Genomic DNA, 23,118 nt, shown 5'->3' with positions numbered 1-23,118 from the left:
ATCATTGGAAGTTGCTGTCTCATACAGAACGAAGAGCACTCGCCTTAAACTTCTCGTTGTCCGAGGAAATGGCACCAGCCTGTTGGGAAGAGACTGGTTTTCTGCGTTGGGAATATCGCTCTGCGGAATAAACCACGCATCTCAAATCGAAGTTCCGCTAACCTTGCTGAACGCAGTCTCTGAATACCCAGAAGTCTTCGCTGAAGGACTAGGGAAGAGCAAGGGACCATCCGTTCGTATCGAGCTCAAGGCTGAAATCGCTCCCATCTTCAGGAAAGCACGTCAAGTTCCGGTGGCTCTACTGCCCAAGGTAGACGAAGCCATCGACGTTCTTGTACAGGAAGGCGTCTACCAGCCCGTGCGATCCTCCCGATGGGCGACACCGGTAGTCTGCGTCGTTAAGAAGAACGGCAAGATCAGGCTGTGTGGTGATTACAAAAGCACCGTTAACCAAGCAATCAAGATGGAAACATATCCTCTTCCAACCATCGATCAGCTTTTTTCAAACCTTGCGGGGTGCACTGTATTCTCACAACTAGACCTCAATCAAGCCTATCAGCAGCTTGCCGTGGACAGTGACACAGCCGATCTGCTAACAGTCAATACGCACCGGGGACTGTTCAAAGTTACTCGCCTGCCGTTCGGAGTGTCGTCCGCCGTAGCCATATTTCAGCGTTACATGGAAGAGCTCCTCTCGGGACTACCTGGGGTCCACGTGTACCTGGACGATATTATAGTGGGAGGTCAAGATGCCTACGAGCACAACAAACACCTGCGAGATGTGCTGAAACGCATAAGCGACGACAACATTCGTCTGAGCCGAGAGAAATGCACCTTCGGCATGCCGGAAGTAACCTTCCTTGGATACCGCATTGACGCTGCCGGTATTCATCCGACCGAAGAAAAGGTCGAAGCTCTTAAAGAAGCTCCCAGTCCAAAGAACAAGCAGCAACTTCAGTCTTTTCTCGGACTGCTCAACTTCTACAACAGATTCTTGCACGGTGCAGCTCACGCCCTCGAGCCTCTATACCGTCTGCTTGCAAAGGATCAGACGTGGAGATGGCGCAAAGAAAAAGCCGACGCTTTCAAGCACGCCAAGGAACTTATACAGACATCCGATGTCTTAGTCCACTACGACGTGCACAAGCCGCTCACGCTTGCCTGCGATGCGTCTGCCTACGGCATAGGATTTGTCCTTAGTCACGAAGACTCTACCGGACAAGAATCTCCAATTGCATTCGGTTCCCGTACTTTGAGCTCGACCGAAAGGAACTACTCTCAGACAGACCGAGAAGCTCTGGCTGTCGTTTCCGGTGTCAAGAAGTTCCACCAATATCTGTATGGCAGACACTTCAAGGTCTATACTGACCACAAGCCGTTGCTGGGTCTGCTGCATCACAGTCGTCCAATACCTAGCGTACTTTCACCGAGGATGCTTCGATGGAATTTACTCCTCGCACAGTACGACTATGAGCTGATCTACCGACCGGGACGTCAAATGGGCAATGCTGATTCACTCAGCCGCCTGCCGCTGCCCTCCACAAATGCCGAAAGTCCCATCATGACAGATGTCCTGCTGCTCGAAAATCCCCCAGAAGCCTTTACAGATGCATCCAAGATTTCTCAGCTCACAAGGAAGGACCGTGTGTTGTCGCGAGTACTCAAGTGGATTCGTACCGGATGGCCAGCAAAGGTAGAGGACCAGTTCCAACCTTACTTCGTGCGCCGCGACGAACTCTCCGCTTATCGTGATTGCATTCTGTGGGGCTCCCGAGTCGTGATTCCACCGCACCTCCGCATGGAAGTGCTTGAGCTACTTCACTCATCACACCCGGGAATCGTTCGCATGAAGGGACTCGCGCGAGGTTACGTCTGGTGGCCGAAACTCGACAGCGATGTGGAGAACACCGTCCGTGCGTGTGAGACCTGCCAAGAATCCAGGAATGCTCCACCCCGCGCTGCAGTCCATCCCTGGGAGCAGACTACGAGACCGTGGTCTAGGCTGCACGTGGACTTCGCTGGACCAGTCCAAGGCAAGATATTTCTTATCGTCGTGGACTCGTTCTCAAAATGGCTAGAAGGCCATGGTGGTGAGGACAACTACAGCTGCACTTGTTGTCCGAGAACTCAGACGGCTGTTCGCCACACACGGACTTCCCGACGTCGTCGTATCTGACAACGGTTCTGCATTCACATCAGCTGAATTCCGGCAGTTCCTCGCAGGAACAACGTTCGTCAAGCTTTAGTCGCACCCTACCATCCGTCTTCTAACGGACAGGCCGAACGCTTTGTTCAGGAAACAAAGAAAGCTCTTAAACGACTGAAAGGGGGCGACATCGAACTTCAGCTCAGTCGTTTCCTGTTCCAGCAGCACTTGCTGCCGTGCACGACTACAGGAAGAAGCCCGGCGGAGGTTCTCGCGTCAGCTAAAGTCCGCCCTAGACTACTTGCACCCTGATTCTCAGGAAGGCAACTTGCGACGCGACCAGTTGTCGCGGAAGCTCCGCGCTGCAGCAACCCGCAAGTTTGAGCCTGGTGACTCAGTCTTTGCTAGGAATTTTTCGCCACATGGGTCTCGGTGGCTTCCCGCGATCATCTGCTCCTGCAAAGGACCTGTGTCCTATGAAGTCGAACTCCTGGACGGTACGTCCTGGCGTAGGCACGTCGACCACCTTAGAAAGAGGGACTATAACCTAACCGATCTTCCTCACCGTGCACCTGAACTCGAAATGCCTGAGCCGCATTCAGAGTCAGAAAACCAGGACGAACAACCCGCTAGCACTTCGACCGAGCCAGACGCCGACTTACCTGAACCCGGGCACAGCCGCTCCAACTCAGAGAACGCGGATACTGTATCGGTAGCTAAGTCATCGTCCCGGAAGCCACGGGACATGCGCACACAGTCGGCTTCTGGGGAGAGGAGGTCGCCCTTCTTTCCAGTGGTGGCTATAAAACCAGCGCGCAATAAAGCACGAAGGCTCCTTTGCCCTGCAACCGTGTTGTCATGTTCTATCGACTGTGACAGCCGATACATGGTGTCAGAAGTGGGTTGCCACCGACCAACAAGATGGAATTCCTAAAGCCACCGGAGCCGCTGCGTGTGACAGGGGACATCAGCAAGCACTGGGAGCTCTTTAAACAGAAGTTTGAGCTCTTCTTGACTGCATCGGAGCCAACCGAAAAACCTCGACCAGAGTCTGCGAAGGCCGCGCTGCTCTTGAGCATCGCAGGTGAGGAAGGCATCGCAATCTACAACACGTTTACCTTTGCGGATGGCGAGAACAAGCTCGACTATGCGACGGTGGTGAAAAAGTTTGAAGAATACTGTGCTGCCCAACGGAACGAAGTCCACGAGCGGTATATCTTCAGGAAACGGATGCAAGATTCCGGTGAGCCCTTTGAACATTTTTTGCGTGATTTGAAGACTCAAGCCCATTCATGCAATTTCGGCTCATTGACGGAGTCAATGATTAGAGACCAAATAGTTTTTGGCACCAGTGATAGCAAAGTACAAGAGAAGTTGCTCGCAGACAGCCAGCTCACCCTCAAAAAAGCAGAAGGAATCTGCAAAGCCGCTGAGAGCGCAGCTGAACACCAAAAGATATGGAATGAGCGCCAGCAGCAAACGGTGGACTTGGTGCGAAAGGAAAGCCCGTTTTTGGGTAAAGCGCAATCAAAGCAATTCAAGTGCAGAAAATGCGGCCGAACTCATGCGCCGCGAAGCTGCCCAGCGTTCGGACGTACATGCAGAAAGTGTCAAGCAAGGAACCATTTCGCGGTCTGCTGCAAGGCAAATAATCAGGTGGACGCACTGCAAGAATCCGAAGAAGACTTTAACGTACTCGACGTGTCGGTTAGCAGCGTCAGCAGTCGACGTGAATGGACCGTTGAAGTACGCATGAACAGTTTGCTGGTGAAGTTGAAAGTGGACACGGGATCCCAAGCTAACCTGTTGCCCTTCGGTCTTTACAGGAAGATGAATCCCAAGCCATCATTAATGCCGAGTAGTGTGATCCTGAGATCGTATGGCGGCGGCATTATCAAACATATGGGTGTCCTCAGAACTCAAGTGGAGCTGAATAACCGAAAGAGCGTTTGCAACTTTTTTGTAGTGCGCAAAGGAAATCAAGCAATCCTTGGTCTTGAAGCAAGCGAAGAACTGGGTCTTCTGCCGCGGGAAGTTCACAACGTAACAGTGAACAGTTCTGATAAAGTCATTCACGATTACCAACACCTGTTCAGCGGCACAGGCTGTGTTCGACGCGAATACCGCATGGCCCTGAGCGAAGGCGCCACACCTGTTGTCCAAACAGCGAGACGGGTACCTCTGGCTCTGCGAGAACCGCTTCGGCTAGAACTTGAACGCATGGAAAAGGCTGGGATCATCACAAAAGTCACAGAAGCCACAGACTGGGTGAGTCCTCTCGTTATCGTTCGCAAAAAAGACGGCAATATCCGAGTGTGCATGGACCCGAGAAAGATAAACGAATGCATTAAGCGAGAACACTACGAAATGCCAAGGCGAGAAGATATAGAATCCGAGCTAGCGGGCGCAACAGTGTTCTCCAGACTTGACGCAAACTCGGGGTTCCATCAGATCCCATTGCACGAAGAAACCTCCAGGATTTGTACTTTTGCAACACCGTTCGGTCGATATCGTTTTTTACGGATGCCTTTCGGTATTTCGTCGGCATCTGAAGTGTTTCAGAAAACACTAAATGAAGTTTTTGAATCTCTTCCCGGCGTGAAAGTGTACGTCGACGACATACTAGTCTGGGGCACTTCCCGGCAGGAGCACGACGTACGCCTTCGGTCAGCTCTGCAAGCAGCTGAGCAGGCCGGTCTCACATTTAATCGTGAGAAGTGCACGGTTGGCGTTCAAGAAATTGAGTTCTTGGGCGACGTTATCAGTGCAGAAGGTATAAAACCGAGCCCTTCACTAGTGAAAAGTATGTTGGAAATGCCCGCCCCCTCTGACAAATCGGGAGTTCTGCGAATGCTGGGGGTCGCAAACTACTTTGCAAAATTTTTACCCACGCTGGCGGAAAGAACGACTCTTCTCAGGAGCCTAATCAGACAAGATGCAGTTTTTGAATGGACAGATAACCATGCGAGTGAATGGAAACTGCTATGCCATAGCATGAGCCAACAACCGCTCCTGTCAATGTTTGACCCCAAAAAACCAACAAAAGTGTCCTGCGATGCATCACAGAATGGGATTGCTGCAGCTTTAATGCAGTGTCATAGCGATTCCTGGAAACCCGTGGCTTATGCTTCCAAAGTGCTCACTGACGCGCAGCAGCGGTACTCTCAAATAGAGAAGGAAGCACTGGCTATCGTATACGGGTGCGAAAAGTTTCACCACTTCGTCTACGGCCGGCAGGTTATTGTGGAAACAGACCACCGCCCATTAGTTGCCATCCACAAAAAAGCAGTTGGCGATATGCCACCAAGGCTGCAGCGGTTTTTTCTTAGGCTGATGCGTTATGAGATCACAATATTCTTCGTTCCAGGAAAAAAACTTCTGCTCGCCGACATGCTATCAAGGGCCCCCGCCGAGGACGATAAGAGCATCCAGAGCGATGACGTGGAAGTTCATGCCGTAAGTGTGGTTTGCTGACTTGTCAGCGACGACACGTGGAAGCGACTGGCCGTAGAGACGAGGAACGATCCTTATCTGAGCTCCGTTCTAAAATGCCTAAGTAATGGTATTCCTATCGAAGGGCCGCTGAAGTCAAGCGAGGGCGAACTGTCCGAAGTTAGAGGCGTCCTGCTAAAAGGCTGCAAGGTTATAATACCAACTACTTTACAACGGGAAATGTTAGAAAAAATACATCATGGTCATATGGGCATTAATAAGTACAAACTCAGGGCACGGCGTCTAGTTTTCTGGCCTGGAATGAACTCGGACATTGAGGCGTTCGTCAAGAAGTGTAGCGTATGTATGCAGTACGCCTACAGCCAACCAAGAGAGCCATTGAAAATGCGTCCTGTGCCTGAAAAGCCCTGGTACCGAGTGGGCATCGACATCTTCCAGTATGGTAGGAAATCCTACTTGTGTTTATACGATGCGTTGTCAAACTTCCCCGAAGTAGAACTGCTTAACGACTTGTCAGCGAGGAGCGTCATAGAGTCAACTAGCTCCATTTTTGCACGATACGGCATACCAATGGAGGTATGCACAGACAATGGTCCGCAGTTCGCATGTAACGACTTCGCTGCCTTTGCAAAGCGATATGATTTCAAACACACCACCTCGAGTCCACGATTCCCTCAATCAAATGGTCTCGCGGAGAAGGGTGTGCAAATTGTAAAGCGCATCCTAAAGAAAACCACCGAACTTAAACAAGATTTTTGGTTGGGACTTCTTGCTTACAGGACCACACCTCTAGAGTGCGGTCGAACCCCTGCAGAGATCCTCCAAGGCCGCGAGCTTCGCACCACATTGCCGGACTTGCGCTGTAGTGCCAACTACCAGGTGTACAAGCATCGCCAGACCGAAAGCCTCAAGCGGCCGTTGGCTCCACTGCAGAAAGGTGACGTCGTTCGGGTGAGGCAGAACACGTGGTCACCGAAAGCTCGGATCTTGCGTCAGTCCAGGTTTCCCAGGTCGTACGACGTACTCACCGAAGGTGGAAGAGTTCTGCGACGCAACCGGCGGCACCTGCTACCGACCAGTGAACCCTTTGAGCGGGAGCTGCCGGACTTCGTCGACGACGAAAACAGCTCGGACAATTCGGCAACCTCGGCCCGCACTGGTCCACCGCAGTCGCGTACTATCATGCCACAGCTCGGCACAGCGCCTCCAACGCAGGATCCCCCGCGCACTGCCTCGCCAGCACCAGCACTAAGGAGATCAACAAGACAAATAGCACCACCTCGGCGGCTCTCGTACAACAAGGACTTTGTACAGGTGCCCTAAATTTCCAATGCAAGTGAAGTCAACAAGGCGTCTGTGCAAGGGCCATACACCATTCAGATTTGTTTGTAACAGAGTTTTCTTCTTTTCTCTTTTCCTCTTCTTTCTTTTTCTTTTTTTCCAAACGAAGGAGGATGTATCGGTAGCTAAGTCATCGTCCCGGAAGCCACGGGACATGCGCACACAGTCGGCTTCTGGGGAGAGGAGGTCGCCCTTCTTTCCAGTGGTGGCTATAAAACCAGCGCGCAATAAAGCACGAAGGCTCCTTTGCCCTGCAACCGTGTTGTCATGTTCTATCGACTGTGACAGCCGATACAGATACCTCCGACAGAATTCCTCCGGCGACCGGCACCGTTCCTCGACGCTCCGCCCGAGAGAGGAAGTTTCCTTCTCACCTCCGAGACTACTACGTCTAAGGGGGGAGGAGTGTTGTGTATCGTGGTGCTGCCGGTCCATTTGTGTATCACACTACTGCCGCTCCAAGTGCCGCTTCCCGTATGGTACCTTCTGTCTGGCCTGAGCATCGTATTTCGCTCAACACCTCATCCCCGCGTCTCCGCGGCTCTTCGGTCCTGGCACATACCATATGCATGTACGAAGCTACACGCGGACACTGAACTCTGCACTCTCTCTCTCTATACCGACTGTCTGCCCCGCTTGTAGGCTTTCGCTCAATAAACAGTTTTGCCTCAGACTCCGACTGGAGAACACTGCTGCCGCTCCAATTGTGTATCACACTACTGCCGCTCCAAGTGCCGCTTCCCGTATGGTACCTTCTGTCTGGCCTGAGCATCGTATTTCGCTCAACACCTCATCCCCGCGTCTCCGCGGCTCTTCGGTCCTGGCACATACCATATGCATGTACGAAGCTACACGCGGACACTGAACTCTGCACTCTCTCTCTCTATACCGACTGTCTGCCCCGCTTGTAGGCTTTCGCTCAATAAACAGTTTTGCCTCAGACTCCGACTGGAGAACACATCAGTATGACTGAAAGGAGTCCGCAAGAAATGCACAGAAGCAGGCATGCAGTGTGACAGCGCAGCGCGACAGGTGCGCTTTTTAATCTCGCGCGTGCTCTGAAGAACATGGGTTTATGGTTTATTGGGGTTTTAAAGGGACACTGAGGAGAAATTGAAGTTGGCTTGTATCGACAGAATACCAGCTCCTGATTACAAAAACGCCACTCATACTGACAACAAAGCTCTTGTAACGTAGAAAAGAGCAAGAACCAAAATACAGGTATCGCCGCCACAGGCCAAACTCGCAAGTACAAGCGTGATGAGATCATAGGCCAAAACAGTGTTGCTAGAACGAATGGTTCTAGCAACACCAGGAACCGAGAAACCATGCATCACTGAGGCGCAGCAAATGCATGCGCAAATCTCCTTGACGTCGCCAGATGGCGCCACGTGCCCAGCTGCTATGCGCGCTCCTGAAGCATCGGGACAAATCAGCGCCTGTTATCCGGCGGTAGGCGGGCTCCCGGTATTCCGCTAGCGGTAACAAGGTACACGGTATTACAGTGGCTAGAGCTGTAACGGTATGCTAAAGGTGTCTATTTGCGAGAACTTCGTTGACGACTTCGAGAACGAGATCCATCGTGACGCTGGCAAAACGCCAGTGCAAACGTAATCGAAGCGACTGTAGCGACGGCCGCAATAGCCGATAGATGCCTTCAACGTGCGGCTGGCGGTAGCTTTCTTTTCGGCCATGGAGGAAAAAAAACTAAGGAGGGAGCGTGACGTCACGCGGCCAGCGTTCGCAAGCCGAGTTGTTTTGAAGTCGTTTTCTCCCTCAGTTTTTCGCTCTCCGAGGCAGTCCTTTATGTTTTGGTTCTGGTATGTTTTAGTGCGCGCGTATGCGCGACCCGCGGCGCGGGCGTCTACAGCAAGGAAGTTGATCTACAGTTAGTCTGCCGCGCTAATCGGCGCATGCGCGCGCTCAGCGGGGCTAGACTTTACCGCACGCTATCACGTGGTGCGATCACGGGGGGACACACTCTCTTCTTTTTGCTATATCTTTACTTGTTTAGACTAGGCTTCAAGGTTGTCGCCGGACGCTCCCTCCTCAGTTTTTTTTCCTCCATGTTTTCGGCTGCTGCTAGGCCGCACTGCTGGCCGCCAGAAATCACGGAGTCTGCGTTACGTCATGTGCACGTCATGTTTCACGTCTCTTAGTCCCTTGTCGTCATAGACGAATCCCAAGTTTGAATCAGAGCGGCGGGAAAAATTTTTTCAACTTCGAATCCAAATTTCTTAGAAATAAATGCATCTTTCGCTGCCGGCCAAGTGGCAACAAAGCCATGACATGCCGAACTATCGGATTTTACTATAAAAAAAATATTAATAGTGCTCTCCTCAGTGTCCCTTTAACGTCGCAAAACGACTCAGGCTATGAGGGACGCCGTAGTGAAAGGGGTTCGGAAATTTCGACCACCTGGGGTTCTTTAACGTGCACTGACATCGCACAGTACACGGGCCTCTAGAATTTAGCCTCCATCGAAATTCGACCACCCCGACCGGGATCGAACCCGCGTCTTTCGGATTAGCGGCCGAGCGCCATAGCCACTGAGCCACCGCGGCGGGTCGAAAGACATGACGGGGACACGCCGAGCAGGCAACGCTGCAGTGCACGCTGCCTCCTCGCCTCTCGGCTCCTCGCGAGCAGCCCCGTCCGCTGACGAGCGGTGGCGGGGAAAAATCTAAGGAAAACTGCTTGTCCCCAACCGGATATGACGTCACTAAATATCACGTGACCTATGACGTCACGCGTATGACGTCATATTTTTTTGACCAATCAGTGTTTCCAGCCTGCCTACCCGCAAACGCTTGTCTGCTGTGAGGCTTTCCGGTTTTGGTTCCCCGTCGCCGCAGACGATGGGGATTTCCAAATAATTCTGACTGAATCAGGAAAGTACGTACCCCACCTAAATGTAGTATAAAACAAAACTGACCGCCAAATGCAACCTCTGTGCGAAATTTGAGCCCGAACAAACGTGCGGTTAGGCCGTGATAATTTTTTTTTCGATTTTCTCTGATTTACGCAACACGCGATATGATGATGGTGATAGCAGAATGCACGGGAGTTTTGATGCTTACGAATGGTTTCAATGGCAAGTTTAGCTAGCAAAACAGTGGACATGTCGCGCAACTCCTCCAATTTGGAGAAGTTTTATAAATATAAAACTAGTCATTGAGTTCTTGCAAAATTCTGCAACACCTGCTTCTCCTCTTAGATAAATTTAGCTCGTTGGCGGCTCTTGCACTGCCGGTAGGAGTGGAATTATGGTGTGGAATCGCACCAATTTACAAACGTCTTCGCGTCAAACCCTCCAACTGCTGCAAATAAAACAGTATACATACACGAAAGACTCGAATTTTCTGTGAAATAAAAAACGTCCATACTCGAGTATGGATGTTTTTTATTTCACAGAAAATTCGAGCCTATTCTCAAGCCTAGAAAACCATCAACTGACTTAAGCGCCTACCGTCGCATTGCGCTTCCAAGCTACATCGGAAAGCCAATGGAGAAAATGGTACACTCCCGCCCTACCTGGGACCAGGGGAATTTACCCTCCGACCATGTCGTTTCCAAAAAGGATGCAGCAGCATTGACAACATTATTGCCCATACCAGTTGTGTCAAACGCAGCAGAGCAGAGTGGTCTATGACCATTGCTGTGTTACTTGACATAAAGGAAGCCTTTGATAATGTCACACATGAGTCAATTCATTCAGCCTTACAATCAGTTATCATTGGTGGACGAATGTATAACCGGCTAGGTGACTATCTGCATGAAAGATGGATTTTCACCTCAGCAGTTAAGGTGGCACAGCTCTGCATCAAATATCGTGCGAAGTACTTCAGAGGGGGATTTTAAGTCACACCCTTTTCAATATCAAACTTGTTGGCTTGGAAAAATGGTTACCACCTACAGTTGAACTCTCCCTCTACGCACATATATGGTGTTCCGGATGGAACAGGCGCATTGTGGACGTCTGACTGCAGAGGGCAAAACGCTGCATTGAATCATTCTTAAGTCAGCACAGTCTCACCATGTTGCGAGATAAAAGCTCAGCTTCTGCATTTTCGAGCTGCGATCTTTCGTGCTACGTGCTGAAACTTGCTGGTACCCAATACAATAAGTCACAAGCAATAAATTCCAGAAGGTGACGTTTGACAGGTCGCTATCATGGTCCCCACATGTGCAACAGCTGAAAGTCAAGCTCTGCTCTTGCGACTCTATCATTTGTATGCTCTCCACTATCAAAAGAGGCTGTTCTACAACTTCATTACTACGGCTGTATGGAGTGCTCTGTGAAGGCCTTCACTACAGTCTCCCTGCTCTTCAGGGTATTTCGCAAGCAAATATTAAAATCCGTGAAGCTATGCAAGCTAAAGCCTTGTGAATCTGCATTGGTCTTCCCAAGAACACCTCCACAGTGGGTACTCTAGCAGAGAGCAGACGCATCAGTACTGTTAACCCTGGAGCTCCTTCGCGCCGAGGTGCGGTTTGTGGCTCGTGTACTTAACCATCCATTCACAGAGTACTACATAGAGGAAGTTTCTGATTTCTGACCTTCTTCCATAAAAATACAAGCACTCTGTCGCAACCTCCTCCCCACCTTGGAGGTACTTATAGCATGGCACATCAGGACAACAGTCCCTGGCATTAAAATAAAAACAAACACCCCTGATCCTGCACTTAAATACTGAGCCCGTTTATGGTTGCTAGAGTGTGCACCGCCACATCTACACTGATGGCTCTGACACTTCCATCTCATCAGCAATTGGCACCTGGACTCCGTCATTGTGCACCACAACTACAGCGACTCGATGACTGCTACCGAGCTGGCTACTCTAAGAGCAGCGTTTACTTACATTCTGCAACAACTGCCAACAGTGTGGGTCATCTTCAGTGACTCTCGCACTGCACTACAATCGATAAAGTCATCAGGAAGCCTTCAGGAGCACATCGTCGATAACTTGAACAGATTACACACCGAGGCCTGTGAACTACGTCACCGTGTTGTGCTTCAGTGGTTACCCACTCACTGCCGCCTCGCAGACAACAATCATGCTGACGGTGCAGCAAGGTCGGTGCATAGCGACACTTCCTTGATCCCACCCATATCCTTTTCTTGTACTGATGATGCGAGACTTCTGGCTACTAAATCCTGGCCGACACAATGCTCTTTGTGGGGTGATCCACAGCGTCAATACAGACCCCTCCTTCATATCAACTCAACTTGTGACTTCCGCATGCCTCACAATTTAGATAGACATGATTGCAATTACCTGCACTGAATTGGCATCGACGTTCCCTTCACTAAATGCCATCTTCATAAAACTGGTGTATCAAGTAGCCCTCTGTACCCGACATGTGGTGTGCGCGAAGATCTTCAACACTTGATCTGCTGCTGCCAAACCTTTATTAACCATTGCAAGGCACTGTTAAGTGCTTTAAGACTCCGTCAGGATGACCCCGTGCACCTGGAGCAGTTTCTTGGACCCTGGAGTGATGTGGCTTTGGCTGCATGAGGGACAAAACCATTATTAGTTTTTCTTAGGGAGATGGGTTGATGGACACACTTTGATAATTATGTGTGTATGTGAGTGCATGAGTGTTGACTACACTATATTTCACTTTTCACCCTTTATTTTTTCCTTTTCCCCTCTTCTTCTCATCTTCTTCTCTTCTTTCACCCTCACCTGGAGTAGCATGCTGTGCTAACAACCAAGCAGACCTCTCCTGTATTCATTAGTCTCTCTCTCCCTTCAGGAAAACAAGGGTCCCATGCAGCACATAAAATACTCTGTGTCATTTCTAAAGGATCAGTAGGTATTTGATTTCAGGGAAAGAAAAGTAAATATTATTCAACGTGACGAGGCTGTTCTTGACATTTCGAGACGCATAATCTCACAGTTCGTTTTGTGATAGAGCAATGCTAGGAGTTGTATTTTGTTTACAGACTATGTGATACAGGTGGACCAACTCTGCAATTTTCATTGCAAGGCTAATCTTGCCTGCCCCTTAACAACATCACTAGTGCCACAACATCTACATGTCCTTGACAAGAAGTGAAATGTTCATGTAAGTTACTCTCTTAAGGTAACTGCACACATTTTTTTTCCTTCAAAAAAAGTACACTGCTTGAATTATCAGTTACCCTAACAAATAAAATTGTAAGACTGCCTAGTAATTCCTAGGCAGTGGCCTAGAAGTTTGAGCATATACCTTGCATGTAGACAGCGCTGGGTTTAGACGCCAGCTTTCTACAGGCCTTGCTTTTAGCTTTTGTGGCATGAAATGCTGCGGAAAAGAGCCCTTCAGCAGACAATTTCTTCAACATGCCGGTGATTCGGTCCTCTATCCAATAACTTAAATCTGCTTCGTGCGATAAAGCCCAATTGTGGCCCTTTTTTCAATGTTTTAGGACAGGAAGACTACTGTTCCTTTGTCTTAAGAAGTACTAATCAAGCTACCCTAGGCAAAATCAAATTTACTTGTTGCAAAAGAACATTGCATGTTGCATAGCTAATGTTGGTTTACATTACACACAGCAAAGCCATCAAACATACAAAATCTATTTCTCACCGTGACCATACATCTTTCTACAACTGTCGCACCTCAAGCCAACCTTGGCACCGTTTTATAAATTTTGAAAACAAATATATTGGAACCTTTGCTTCAGCCTTACAGGACTTGGCTGACAAATGATGCACCACGCAGCCCCATGATTAATTAAGAAACTAACTTCAACAGGTTTTTCAGTACAAAAACGTAGTCTCTGAACACTGCAAGAATATTTTCTGTAAGCGTCTTTCTATTTCTTCAGTGTTATTATGCGATATATGCATTTCAGTTTGCACGTGTCTTTTGGTAGCGAAACATCCTATGTGTGTTAATGAACATTCGTGAGCGTTTATCACAGGTGGTTGCATTTGACAATTTTATTCGCCTCTTCTGCTTTGTGCTCAGCACCTAATTTTGTTTTTCTTTACTGCTTGTGCTTGCTGTATGCCCTCCTCATATCATAGTGATGTAACGAACTCTGTCTCGACATAATTGTCCTACCATAACGCAACACGACCGATACAGATGCTGGCAAGCATCAGACTGATACAGAGTTGTGGCACAGTTTTCATATAAAGTTACAACGCATTCTGACGTGCTTACCAAACAATGTGAAACATTTAGAGTCTTTTATAAGCATAGCATTCATATTGTGTTTAGAGTACACTCAAAATTATGCTTGATATGTATCTGGTCTTAAAGGGCAACTGCACCACTTTAGCTGACGCAGCAGGGCACCTTCAACTGCTCGCCCGAAACCTGACTGTAACGTCGTGGTCTGCCCCTGGAGGTTGGACACCCCGCTCGCATCACTTCAACCTCTTGCTCCAACATCATATTCCATTCGGCCTCCCCCGCAGTGATACTACGCTGTTGTGCCGCCTGTGGCTGGGAAACGCCTATTCCCATCTCATCTCAATGGCTGACTCTCCTGCGTGTGGCCAGTGTGGTTGTGACGAGACGATCAGCCACCTCCTCTGTGACTGCCCTCGTTTTGAGCGAGAACGCGGTTGCCTAGTTGCTTCTCTGCTCCGCTTGGACTCGCGTCCTTTAACAGAGTCTAACGTTCTGGGGCCTTGGACACAACCTTCCAGACAACGGAAAGCGGTGAAAGCGCTCGAGCTTGAATTTCCTAAGGGACTCGGGGTTGCATTCCCGCCTATAATCTAAGTTTTCTGTGCGCGCCCTCTGTCCCTGTGACATAGTGGTCGATGGACACTTGACAGACTCATTTCTTTGCCGCTCTTTTTCCTTTTTTCCCCTTTGTTCCCCTCCCCAAGTGTAGGGTAGCCAACTGGGCATCGCCTGGTTAACCTCCCTGCCTTTCCGTCCTTTTCTCTCTCTCTCTCTCTCTCCAAGCTACTCAAGGATTCAAATCTATACAAGCTGTGCGGGTAAAGCATGCCAACAGTTCTGGCGTCAGCATTTAAAATATTGACACAATCAAAGATTAAGTTTTAGACTTTTCCTCACAGCACCGGAGGAGTGCAGAGAAGGTTGGTGTGATGTCACGGAAAGCAAGATTTCAAATTTTCACTGTCGTTGACCACACCCTGCCGTGCCTTGTTGGGTGCTGCTGAACAACGGTAGGCGACATTTGCCTTTGACGACCTTAGATTTTTTTTCGTTGAAAACAAGCCTTGATGGATTGGAAATATAGCAGTCCCTTCGATGACATCATGATGCACACCCTAACTTGGCGCTTTGCGCTGCGAGAAGCTTCAACGCCGTCAGGATTTCAGACAGCATTTACATCATCATTTCAAATACTCGCCCGAAAGGACTGTGCATGCTTTACTTTCAAGTTTCATACATTCACCCCCTATAAGCTCTTCAAATTTCTGAAACCTATGCAGTTGCCTTTTCAATGTCAAACTTGGCTAGTTATGAAACATATTATATTTGTGCCATTAAAATGCTGATGCTTGAAATCATCTGCTTCCCAAAGCCTCCATTGCTAACGAGTAAAGCTAGCACAAGGAAGCATGCCTTTTCTAGGCACATAACTTTCATCCTTAGAAGCACCTGATGTAACATCGCTTGGTGAATTCCATCCATTGCGAGATGAAGTCCTCTCCAATATCCCGCCTATTAACCATGTCCTCCTGTTCTAGATGCGGCCACCTTATCCCTGCAATCAAACTAATCTCACCTCCCCACCTCACTCTCTGCCATGTCTTTCTTGCCTCAGAATCCATTCCTTTAGTATAATGGATCATCAGTTATCCGTCCTCCACATACTCACTGTGTACATTTCCTTGATTTCAGCTAGTATTTCCTTACCTCCTACTTGCTCCCTAACTCATTAGGATCTCCTCAAACCCTTTATCGTTGCCCTGCCATGTTACTTTCCATGCTTCACTGCGCTGTCCTTAATTAAAATACCAGCCTCATTATCACTCTCAGAGTTTTTCCCTCATCAGTGAGGGCAAACAAGATATCATGCTTTCCTCTTGAGGAATATAGGTTACCTGGTTTTCATGGCTCAGTTCAGAATATTTGCCAGCTACGCTTCACTACTGATCTCAATAAAAGTCCGACGCCCTGGGCCACTTTACTATTCTATACACATGAACACATCACGAGAGGCACGTTTTGAAGACTGTCATGTGCCTGTACGTGCTTAAGAAAATTAAATGTTTTCTCTGACTTTCAGCCTTATTGTACTGTCTTCCTTTTTCCACACTAAACATGGACAAGAATAAGCTGGATGGTCTCCGCCACAGTTCACACAATATTTTAGAAGGTGGAAGTGATCTGGGCTAAAGGGTGCTGTTGATGCCCAAAATTGTCAAATCGCCAGAACTGCCTCTGTTCACATAAACTGGGCTCTAGGGGCGGATTTATGCCGGGATGGGGAGGAAACTCTTTCCCAAGTAAGAAATTTTACACAGGCAAACCGAACTGAACCCTATCTTTTAGACAAAAAAGCGCCCGTAAATACATGGTCCAAATGGGATTCTCCCCCCAAACCACCTCCTCCAAGAGTGACCCATAAGTCTGCCACTGCTTGGCCCATGTCCATTTCTGTAACAACTAATGCCAATGGGGTGCAGAGTGCTTTTCATGCCAGATGTGATTTTTGTTTTAGGAAGGGACATGGAACTAAATTTAAAAAAAACAGCTTTTATTTTTTTTAAACAGCAATTAAAAAATGGTACTGTGAACTTACACATTTTTTTATTGTGAACTTAGACATTTTCTTTTTATAGAAATCAACACTTCCTCAACACAAAAATTTGCTTCGTGTTCGTAGACTTGTGGGTTGTTGATGTTTTCGTGAAGGCACCGAGTTTCCGTAAATTTGGGCTGAGCCCGACAAAAACATTGCTTCTGCAGCCACATTGTTCATGCTTTAAATTTGCCACCACGCTGTATTGGGCGAGTTGGATGTAGTTCATCTTGAAGACCAGCCCGAAACAGACAAATGACCGACAGAAGAGAAGATGACACGGGCACTGTCTAACAATTGAAAGTTTAATGGAAAAATCAGGAAATATATAAGGTGAAACCGCATGAAACTTAAAACGAAACAAAAACAGAAAAACATCAAGGGTTACACTGCACAGGAAAGGCACTTATTAAGGAATGCTGTCTTGTTTCTCTGCAAAGCAACAGACGGTTTTGCTACACACGTGTCAAGCAGTGGCCAGAAGTTTGCAGTGCCCACATTGCTATTGAAAAGTACAAATGCACTTCAGGACCTGCCCACAATGTGTTAAAGTCTTGATGCGGCACCGCCATGATACGACTGATAGTCAGGTCATATTTAACACATACCGGAGGTAAATTTACAATCCCTTTTACGACATGGTCTCGGTAATTTCATGGTGAGGAAAACAATTTGTGAAACAATGCACGACATGATGAAAGCAGAACAACCACTTGTCCTGCGCTTTTATCCCACGTTCAATATCTGCACCGGACTGCCCTCTGCGCGCCTACCATCCACGACATGGGTTGAACATATCCGATAGTTCATAATTGGTATGAAGATTTTCCCATACGTAAGAAGTCTACTGGCAATTTAATTGCAGGTCACTGAGAAACCGGCGTAGCAGAAACATATCACAACCACATCGGGATTGTCTTTGCATGCTTCCCAAATGCGCTGTCGGTGATCCGCTTCTGATTTCTTTGATTACTTGTGCAGCCTGTGATCATGTGGTGTTGTTCCGATGATGCTGCAACCGTGAACGGCAGTGATTAAGGGGTGCAAAAATTTAAAACGGCAAAAGCCCGATGAAAAAGGCTGCTCTGCAATGCATAAAATGCGTGAGTGCGCAGCCCACTCGAGACTGGCAACAATGGATCGGCGGAAACGGAAATGGCTGTTGACGCCCAATGCATGGGGCTAGAGAGTATTTTCCTCCTCCCTGGCTTGCCTTCAGTAAAATGGTGTTTAGTCCGTCTCACAAGCTGTTTGCAGCACCATCAAAAGTAGAGCTCTCTTGTCTAATCAGGGCTGCAGGGGCACAGCAAATGCTCCCTGAAATATCTGAGCTGTCTAGGGCTATTTTTTACTGAAATTCTTAAAGTTTGGAGAGCATTTCAATTAGACGTGAAATTAATAGTCAAAACCCGCATGGGCACAGCTCTGCAGAGGCCTGTTGCGAGGTGGTGAGGCACCGTTTTTTGGCAACGTGGCATCGCCCAAGTTGACTGTGTCGCCCGTGTCGCCTGGGTGCCATCCATCGATTGTGCACAGCTTCCCCAGGCTGGCGAAGCTTTAAACATTCTTGAAGCGCTTCGGATCAAGTGTGGGGGCAGTTCAAGACTGAACTCGATCATCATGAGGACTCTGAAACTCGCCCAGGTGAGCAAACGAACACCCTACCAGTGGACAACGGTGACAGAGAAGGCGGGCAGAGTGTTGTCACCGAATAAGCGTTCTTGTGGAACAGTCTGTGAGTGGACAAGGAAGCTGAACAATTTTGACGTGAGCATGTTACAAAGGGTGGTGCACAGCTTGTTCCAGAAAGGGGAAATACCAGCGGTTGCCAAGGTGATGCGTGCAGCGTTTCAAAGAGAATGACACACTACCTACCGTGTTCACTGTGACGATGCAAACGATGCTGAAGAAGTTTACAGGAAACACTCTGTCAATGCAGTGGTGTTGAAGCAATGCACATTGTGTAGTGTTGCTGCTAGTGCCTGCGCCACATTGCCGAGCTGCGATGCCACTGTATGCAAATTTTTTTCACTGACAAAACGTGGGTGAACGCCGTCATCACGCATAGTGTGACTATCCAGTCTGCGCTTGAAGCACGTCGATCTGGACTGTTGACTGCTCTTCAAAACTCCAGTGGCGAAGGCAGCAGACTTATCGTGACTCATTGTGGCAGTGAAAGTGGTTTCGTCGAAGGCGCAGCAAAAGCCTTCCGAGCTAAGAAAAGCTCAGGCGGCTACCACGAGCAAATGAACAGGGATCACTCCAAAAAGTGGTTTACCCAGAAACTGCTTTCACAACTACCACCAGACCATGTTATAGTCATGGATAATGCCCCATATCATTCTGTGAAGCAGGATAAAGGGCTGTGCATTAGCACTGTCAAAAAAAAAAAGGACAAACAGTCTTGGCTGTCTGGAAAAGGTGTAGCGTGAAGCAGCGACATGGTGAAGGTGGAGCTCATAAAGCCTGTCGGCAGCACATATGCAGGAGGGGACCGATACTGTGTGGACTGCATTGCTGAAGCTGCTTGTCGCCTCGTTGTGCACCTGCCAATGCCAACTGAACCCGATGAGCTTGTTCGGAGCGACGTCAAGGGTTTCCTGGCGAGTGCCAATGACACGTTGAAGCCTCTGGTTTGGCAAGGCATCAAGTAAGTGACTGGTGACAAGTGGAAGAGCTGTGTGGAGCATATTCTCAGACACGAAGATGTGGTGAGGAAACTGAACCACATCATAGACGATGTTGTTGATGGAGGGCCGGCTATTGTTGTCAACCTGGAGGACACAACAACCAGCACTGCTGGTCTGAGTTGTGTTGAGGACGATGAGATGTGAACCCCCGCAATGGGTTAACGCGATTCTTTACTTGTGTGCATACATGTGGGGATCATTCATTTCTGTCGCATTGAAAATCATAACAAGAATAACAAGAAGATGAGCTATGGCAGATGCTGCAGTGGAGTGCTCCGGACTGATTTGGACTGCTTATGCATTGAGAATTGTGCAGCATATGAGCTTGTTTTGCATTTCGCTTCCATCGACATATGGCTGCCCTTACCTGTATTCGACCCAGCTTCCTTAGGCAGTGGCCACACTGAAGTAAATACATCCCCTTTAGCTACCCTTTAATGCTAAAGGAAACTTAATAATTTTCGCAGTAAACTATTTCAGATAAACTATTTCAAACTTTACAAAGGCGTTTTGTCCAATTAAGCATGATATTTTGTTCCCTAAACTCCTTTTCTGTGAAATTCAAGGACTGGCACTTTGGTTGATCTGCACCTATATTTAGGGGGGATGTGGTAATTGAAACTGTTTTTGTATGAACTGTAACCAAATTTGGCATGTGTGTGTAATTTTTTGTTGATTTCAGAACTGCATCTTATTTTAACCCAGCTGTTAGAGTTGCTTAGTAATTACAGAGAACACCTTCGTAAAGTCATTTCCTGAGTGCTAAAAAGTTAAGAACAAATACTCAAGTTTTTAATGTCAGTGTGTTCAAAAAACCCTGTGTAGTGCAATAAAATTGTCAGTTTTTTTCTTTTACACTACCAGTATATTCATGGAAGCATGCATACTTGCATGAAAGCTTTCCTTACAAAAGTAACTTTCAAAATCTATTGCGTATGTGCATAGAAAACATTCGGGATTTATGAGCAGCAAGCAGTATCATTCCACCGTCTTTGATTCCGAAATTTTGTAGCGATGGCTGATAGCGATGGCAAAAAAGTTCATTCCTTTCTGGCCTCATTTATCGCCTCCAGTTCTTTTGCTTTTGGCCAGAGGAATATAACATTGGAACTAGCGAAAGCTCTGTTCTCTCCTCTTCGTGGTGATACGAAGTAGTGCTTTGTTGATGGAAACCTACAGAACCTTTGATGCACCAAAACCATGAGAACAATGATTCGCTTACAATTTTCGATAAGCTTACATAAAAAACGTCATTTTTTAAATTTTACTGCACATCTCACTATAATAATGAGACAAATGACCCGAGGAGTACGACAAAAATAGAAAAATGAGTTTTGGCAAATTGATCTATTCATTTGTCATGTCCGCCCTTGACTCAAAGGTTGCAGTACTTGGGCCTTGATGGATATCATTCCCAATTTAATATAAAGCAGTTTTATCATGGGCACCGCAATCTTCAGATTGTGGTGTTATCTAATGTATAGGTTGGAAACGGCCGCCATGAAATATGTGCGATCGCATTTGCAGTGAACAGCTGCAGCTTTTCAAACTGTGCAATGTCAGTTACTCGTTTACTGTGCGATGTCAGTGCACATTGAGTTCCAGGTGGTCGAAATTTTCTGGAGCCCTCCATTACAGTGTCCCTCATATCCCGAGGCGTTGTGATGCGTTAAACCTCGTGAAACTCTTTGTGGTCCTTAGTCAGGCCCAGCCCAACAATGCAACTCAACAGTACTGCATATTGGGCGAGTTGGTTGACATACATCTTGCAAAATTTTAGCGCGTAAAACACGGACAGAAAGAGTAGACAACACGAGCGCTCGTATCGTCTACTCTTTTTGTCCATGTTTTTCGTGCAAAAATTTTGCAAAATGCAACTCAGCCGTAGCGGTCCATTATCGAGCACTGCCCAACAAACTTTTCCACGGTTGAATTGCATGCCTTTTTTTCCTTTGCTGTGCAGGATGTGCCATCTTATAGACAATTAGTGATTTCATTTTTCTAGTGTTTGTGTTTTTGTAAACTAGATGGCAGCACAAGTGCTTTGGGGCTTTTGTATGTGCGAGCGTTCTGTGGGTGTTTAGGCGGCGCCACTGGAAGAACAACATGGCCACATTTTGGTCGAGTGCTTTCTATGGCAAAAGTTGCAAAGCTTTCAGCGAAAGTGACAATGATTTCTGTGAGGAAGACAACTATGTGCCTCCATCAGATGATGACGACGGCGATTCCACGGAATTAAGTGGCGGTAGAGACGACAACAATTGCGCTGGAGACGGTGGCTTTGGTGACACACGAGCATGAATTTGTGGAGGAAGCTGTTTTTCGGGTGTCTGGAATCATAAACAGCTTCATTTTGATGGGAATGCAGAAGCTAAGAGAGGGCCTAAAAGAGCAGTGTTAAGATCGGGGAACACGGACCTGGGAAGAATTAGTACCAGGCGTGAGTCATCGTGAACAAAGATGCGATTAGGGCTGGCGACAGTGGCAGCAGTGGCGGAAGCAGAGGCGGCGGCGACGGCGCCGCCGTCAAGTGGCCAAGTCTGTCCTCTAGCCGCCGGACGGAGCGGTGCTGCGCAAGGTAAAGCTTTTGCTGTTGATTGAAAGGCGCCTGTGTCCCCTACAGAGGTCTCGTGTTTTGGACATCTCGCGGAGAAGCACGAGGACGTTCATTCACCTGCTGGGAGACTGCAGGAAATTTCTTTCCTACGAAGACAACGAACAGAAGACTGGCCGCAGAGGTCAAATTGACGCATCAGTGTTTGATGACTCGGTCTTCCCCTTCCGAGCGACCGAGCTGTGAGAGCGAGAGAGCCCAGCACTGCCCCCTGTCGTGGGTGGTACCACCTGTGTCCATGTCTGCCCACGTGATTGGTCATCGTTCTCCGAACTTTATTCCCCAGTCAGGGATCTGGGGAATACGAACCCTATTTAACGGGACGTTGTTTTGTGACCAGAGCACTCCCATCTCGACTGTAAATATGTAAAATAAACCTTCTGTACAGTTTCCTCCATATCGGAGTTCAACACCGTCCTTCGGAGCCGGGACCTGCGGGGCTGAACGAGTCAGTCATCTCCACGCCCCCTCCGTCTTCAGCACTAGTGGCACCGATGGGATTGAAGCACAATCCCCAACAGCAGTGACACCTTCACTACCGCCAGAACTTCAGCAAACAGTGGAGTTATTGTGCTAACTCATGCAGAAAAGGCACATAGAATACATACACGCCACATACTGTCCAATAAAGTACACGCTTCATCTGTTTCCGCTCTGTGTATGTGTTTTCTGTATCAGCGCAATATTATTACGGGGGAGATAGCCCAGCGGCAGACAGTACAGGTCACAGTCAGAAGGCACGCCGAGCTAAATCACTCCAGCACAAACTGCCACGTCCTCGTCGTCGGTCACTGCCGAACGTCCCAAAACAACGTCGTCTTCTCCTAGCAACTATGCACCATAACACTACCCCCCCTTCCTCCGCCGGGCGGAAGGAAGCACAGTCCCTGGGCGTCCTAAGATGGTGGGTTTGGATGGTAGGGCTAAGACGGGCGACGTGTACGAGCTGTGTGGAGGGGGCCGCACGAGGAGTGTGGGGTTGCAGGGGCGCGATCTCGTAGGTCAGATTGCTCAGTTGCCGCAAGACGCGGTAAGGACCCACGTAACGAGGCAGCAACTTCTCACACAGGCCCACACGACGCGCAGGGAGCCAGAGGAGTACGAGGGAGTCGGGAGGGTAATGGGCGTCACGGTGATGAAGGTC

The 23,118-nt window shown here is 48.3% G+C and overlaps 1 protein-coding gene across 1 annotated transcript; it reads left to right on the top strand.

The window, feature by feature from the left end:
• The first annotated feature begins 2,878 nt into the window (after nucleotides 1-2,878).
• On the top strand, nucleotides 2,879-7,052 carry LOC149369474 (uncharacterized). Its single transcript, XM_089558823.1, has 3 exons — nucleotides 2,879-4,414; nucleotides 5,514-5,602; nucleotides 6,379-7,052. The coding sequence occupies exons 1-3, from the start codon at nucleotides 3,068-3,070 to the stop codon at nucleotides 6,920-6,922; spliced, it is 1,980 nt and encodes a 659-aa protein (XP_089414949.1). The 5' UTR covers nucleotides 2,879-3,067; the 3' UTR covers nucleotides 6,923-7,052.
• The last annotated feature ends 16,066 nt before the right edge of the window (nucleotides 7,053-23,118 follow it).

The sequence above is a fragment of the Amblyomma mixtum genome, chromosome 1 (assembly GCF_055824585.1).
Source record: "Amblyomma mixtum isolate Tamu chromosome 1, ASM5582458v1, whole genome shotgun sequence".
NCBI lineage: Eukaryota > Metazoa > Arthropoda > Arachnida > Ixodida > Ixodidae > Amblyomma > Amblyomma mixtum.
Note: the sequence above shows the minus strand (reverse complement) of the source record. Positions and strands in the feature narration are given on the sequence as shown.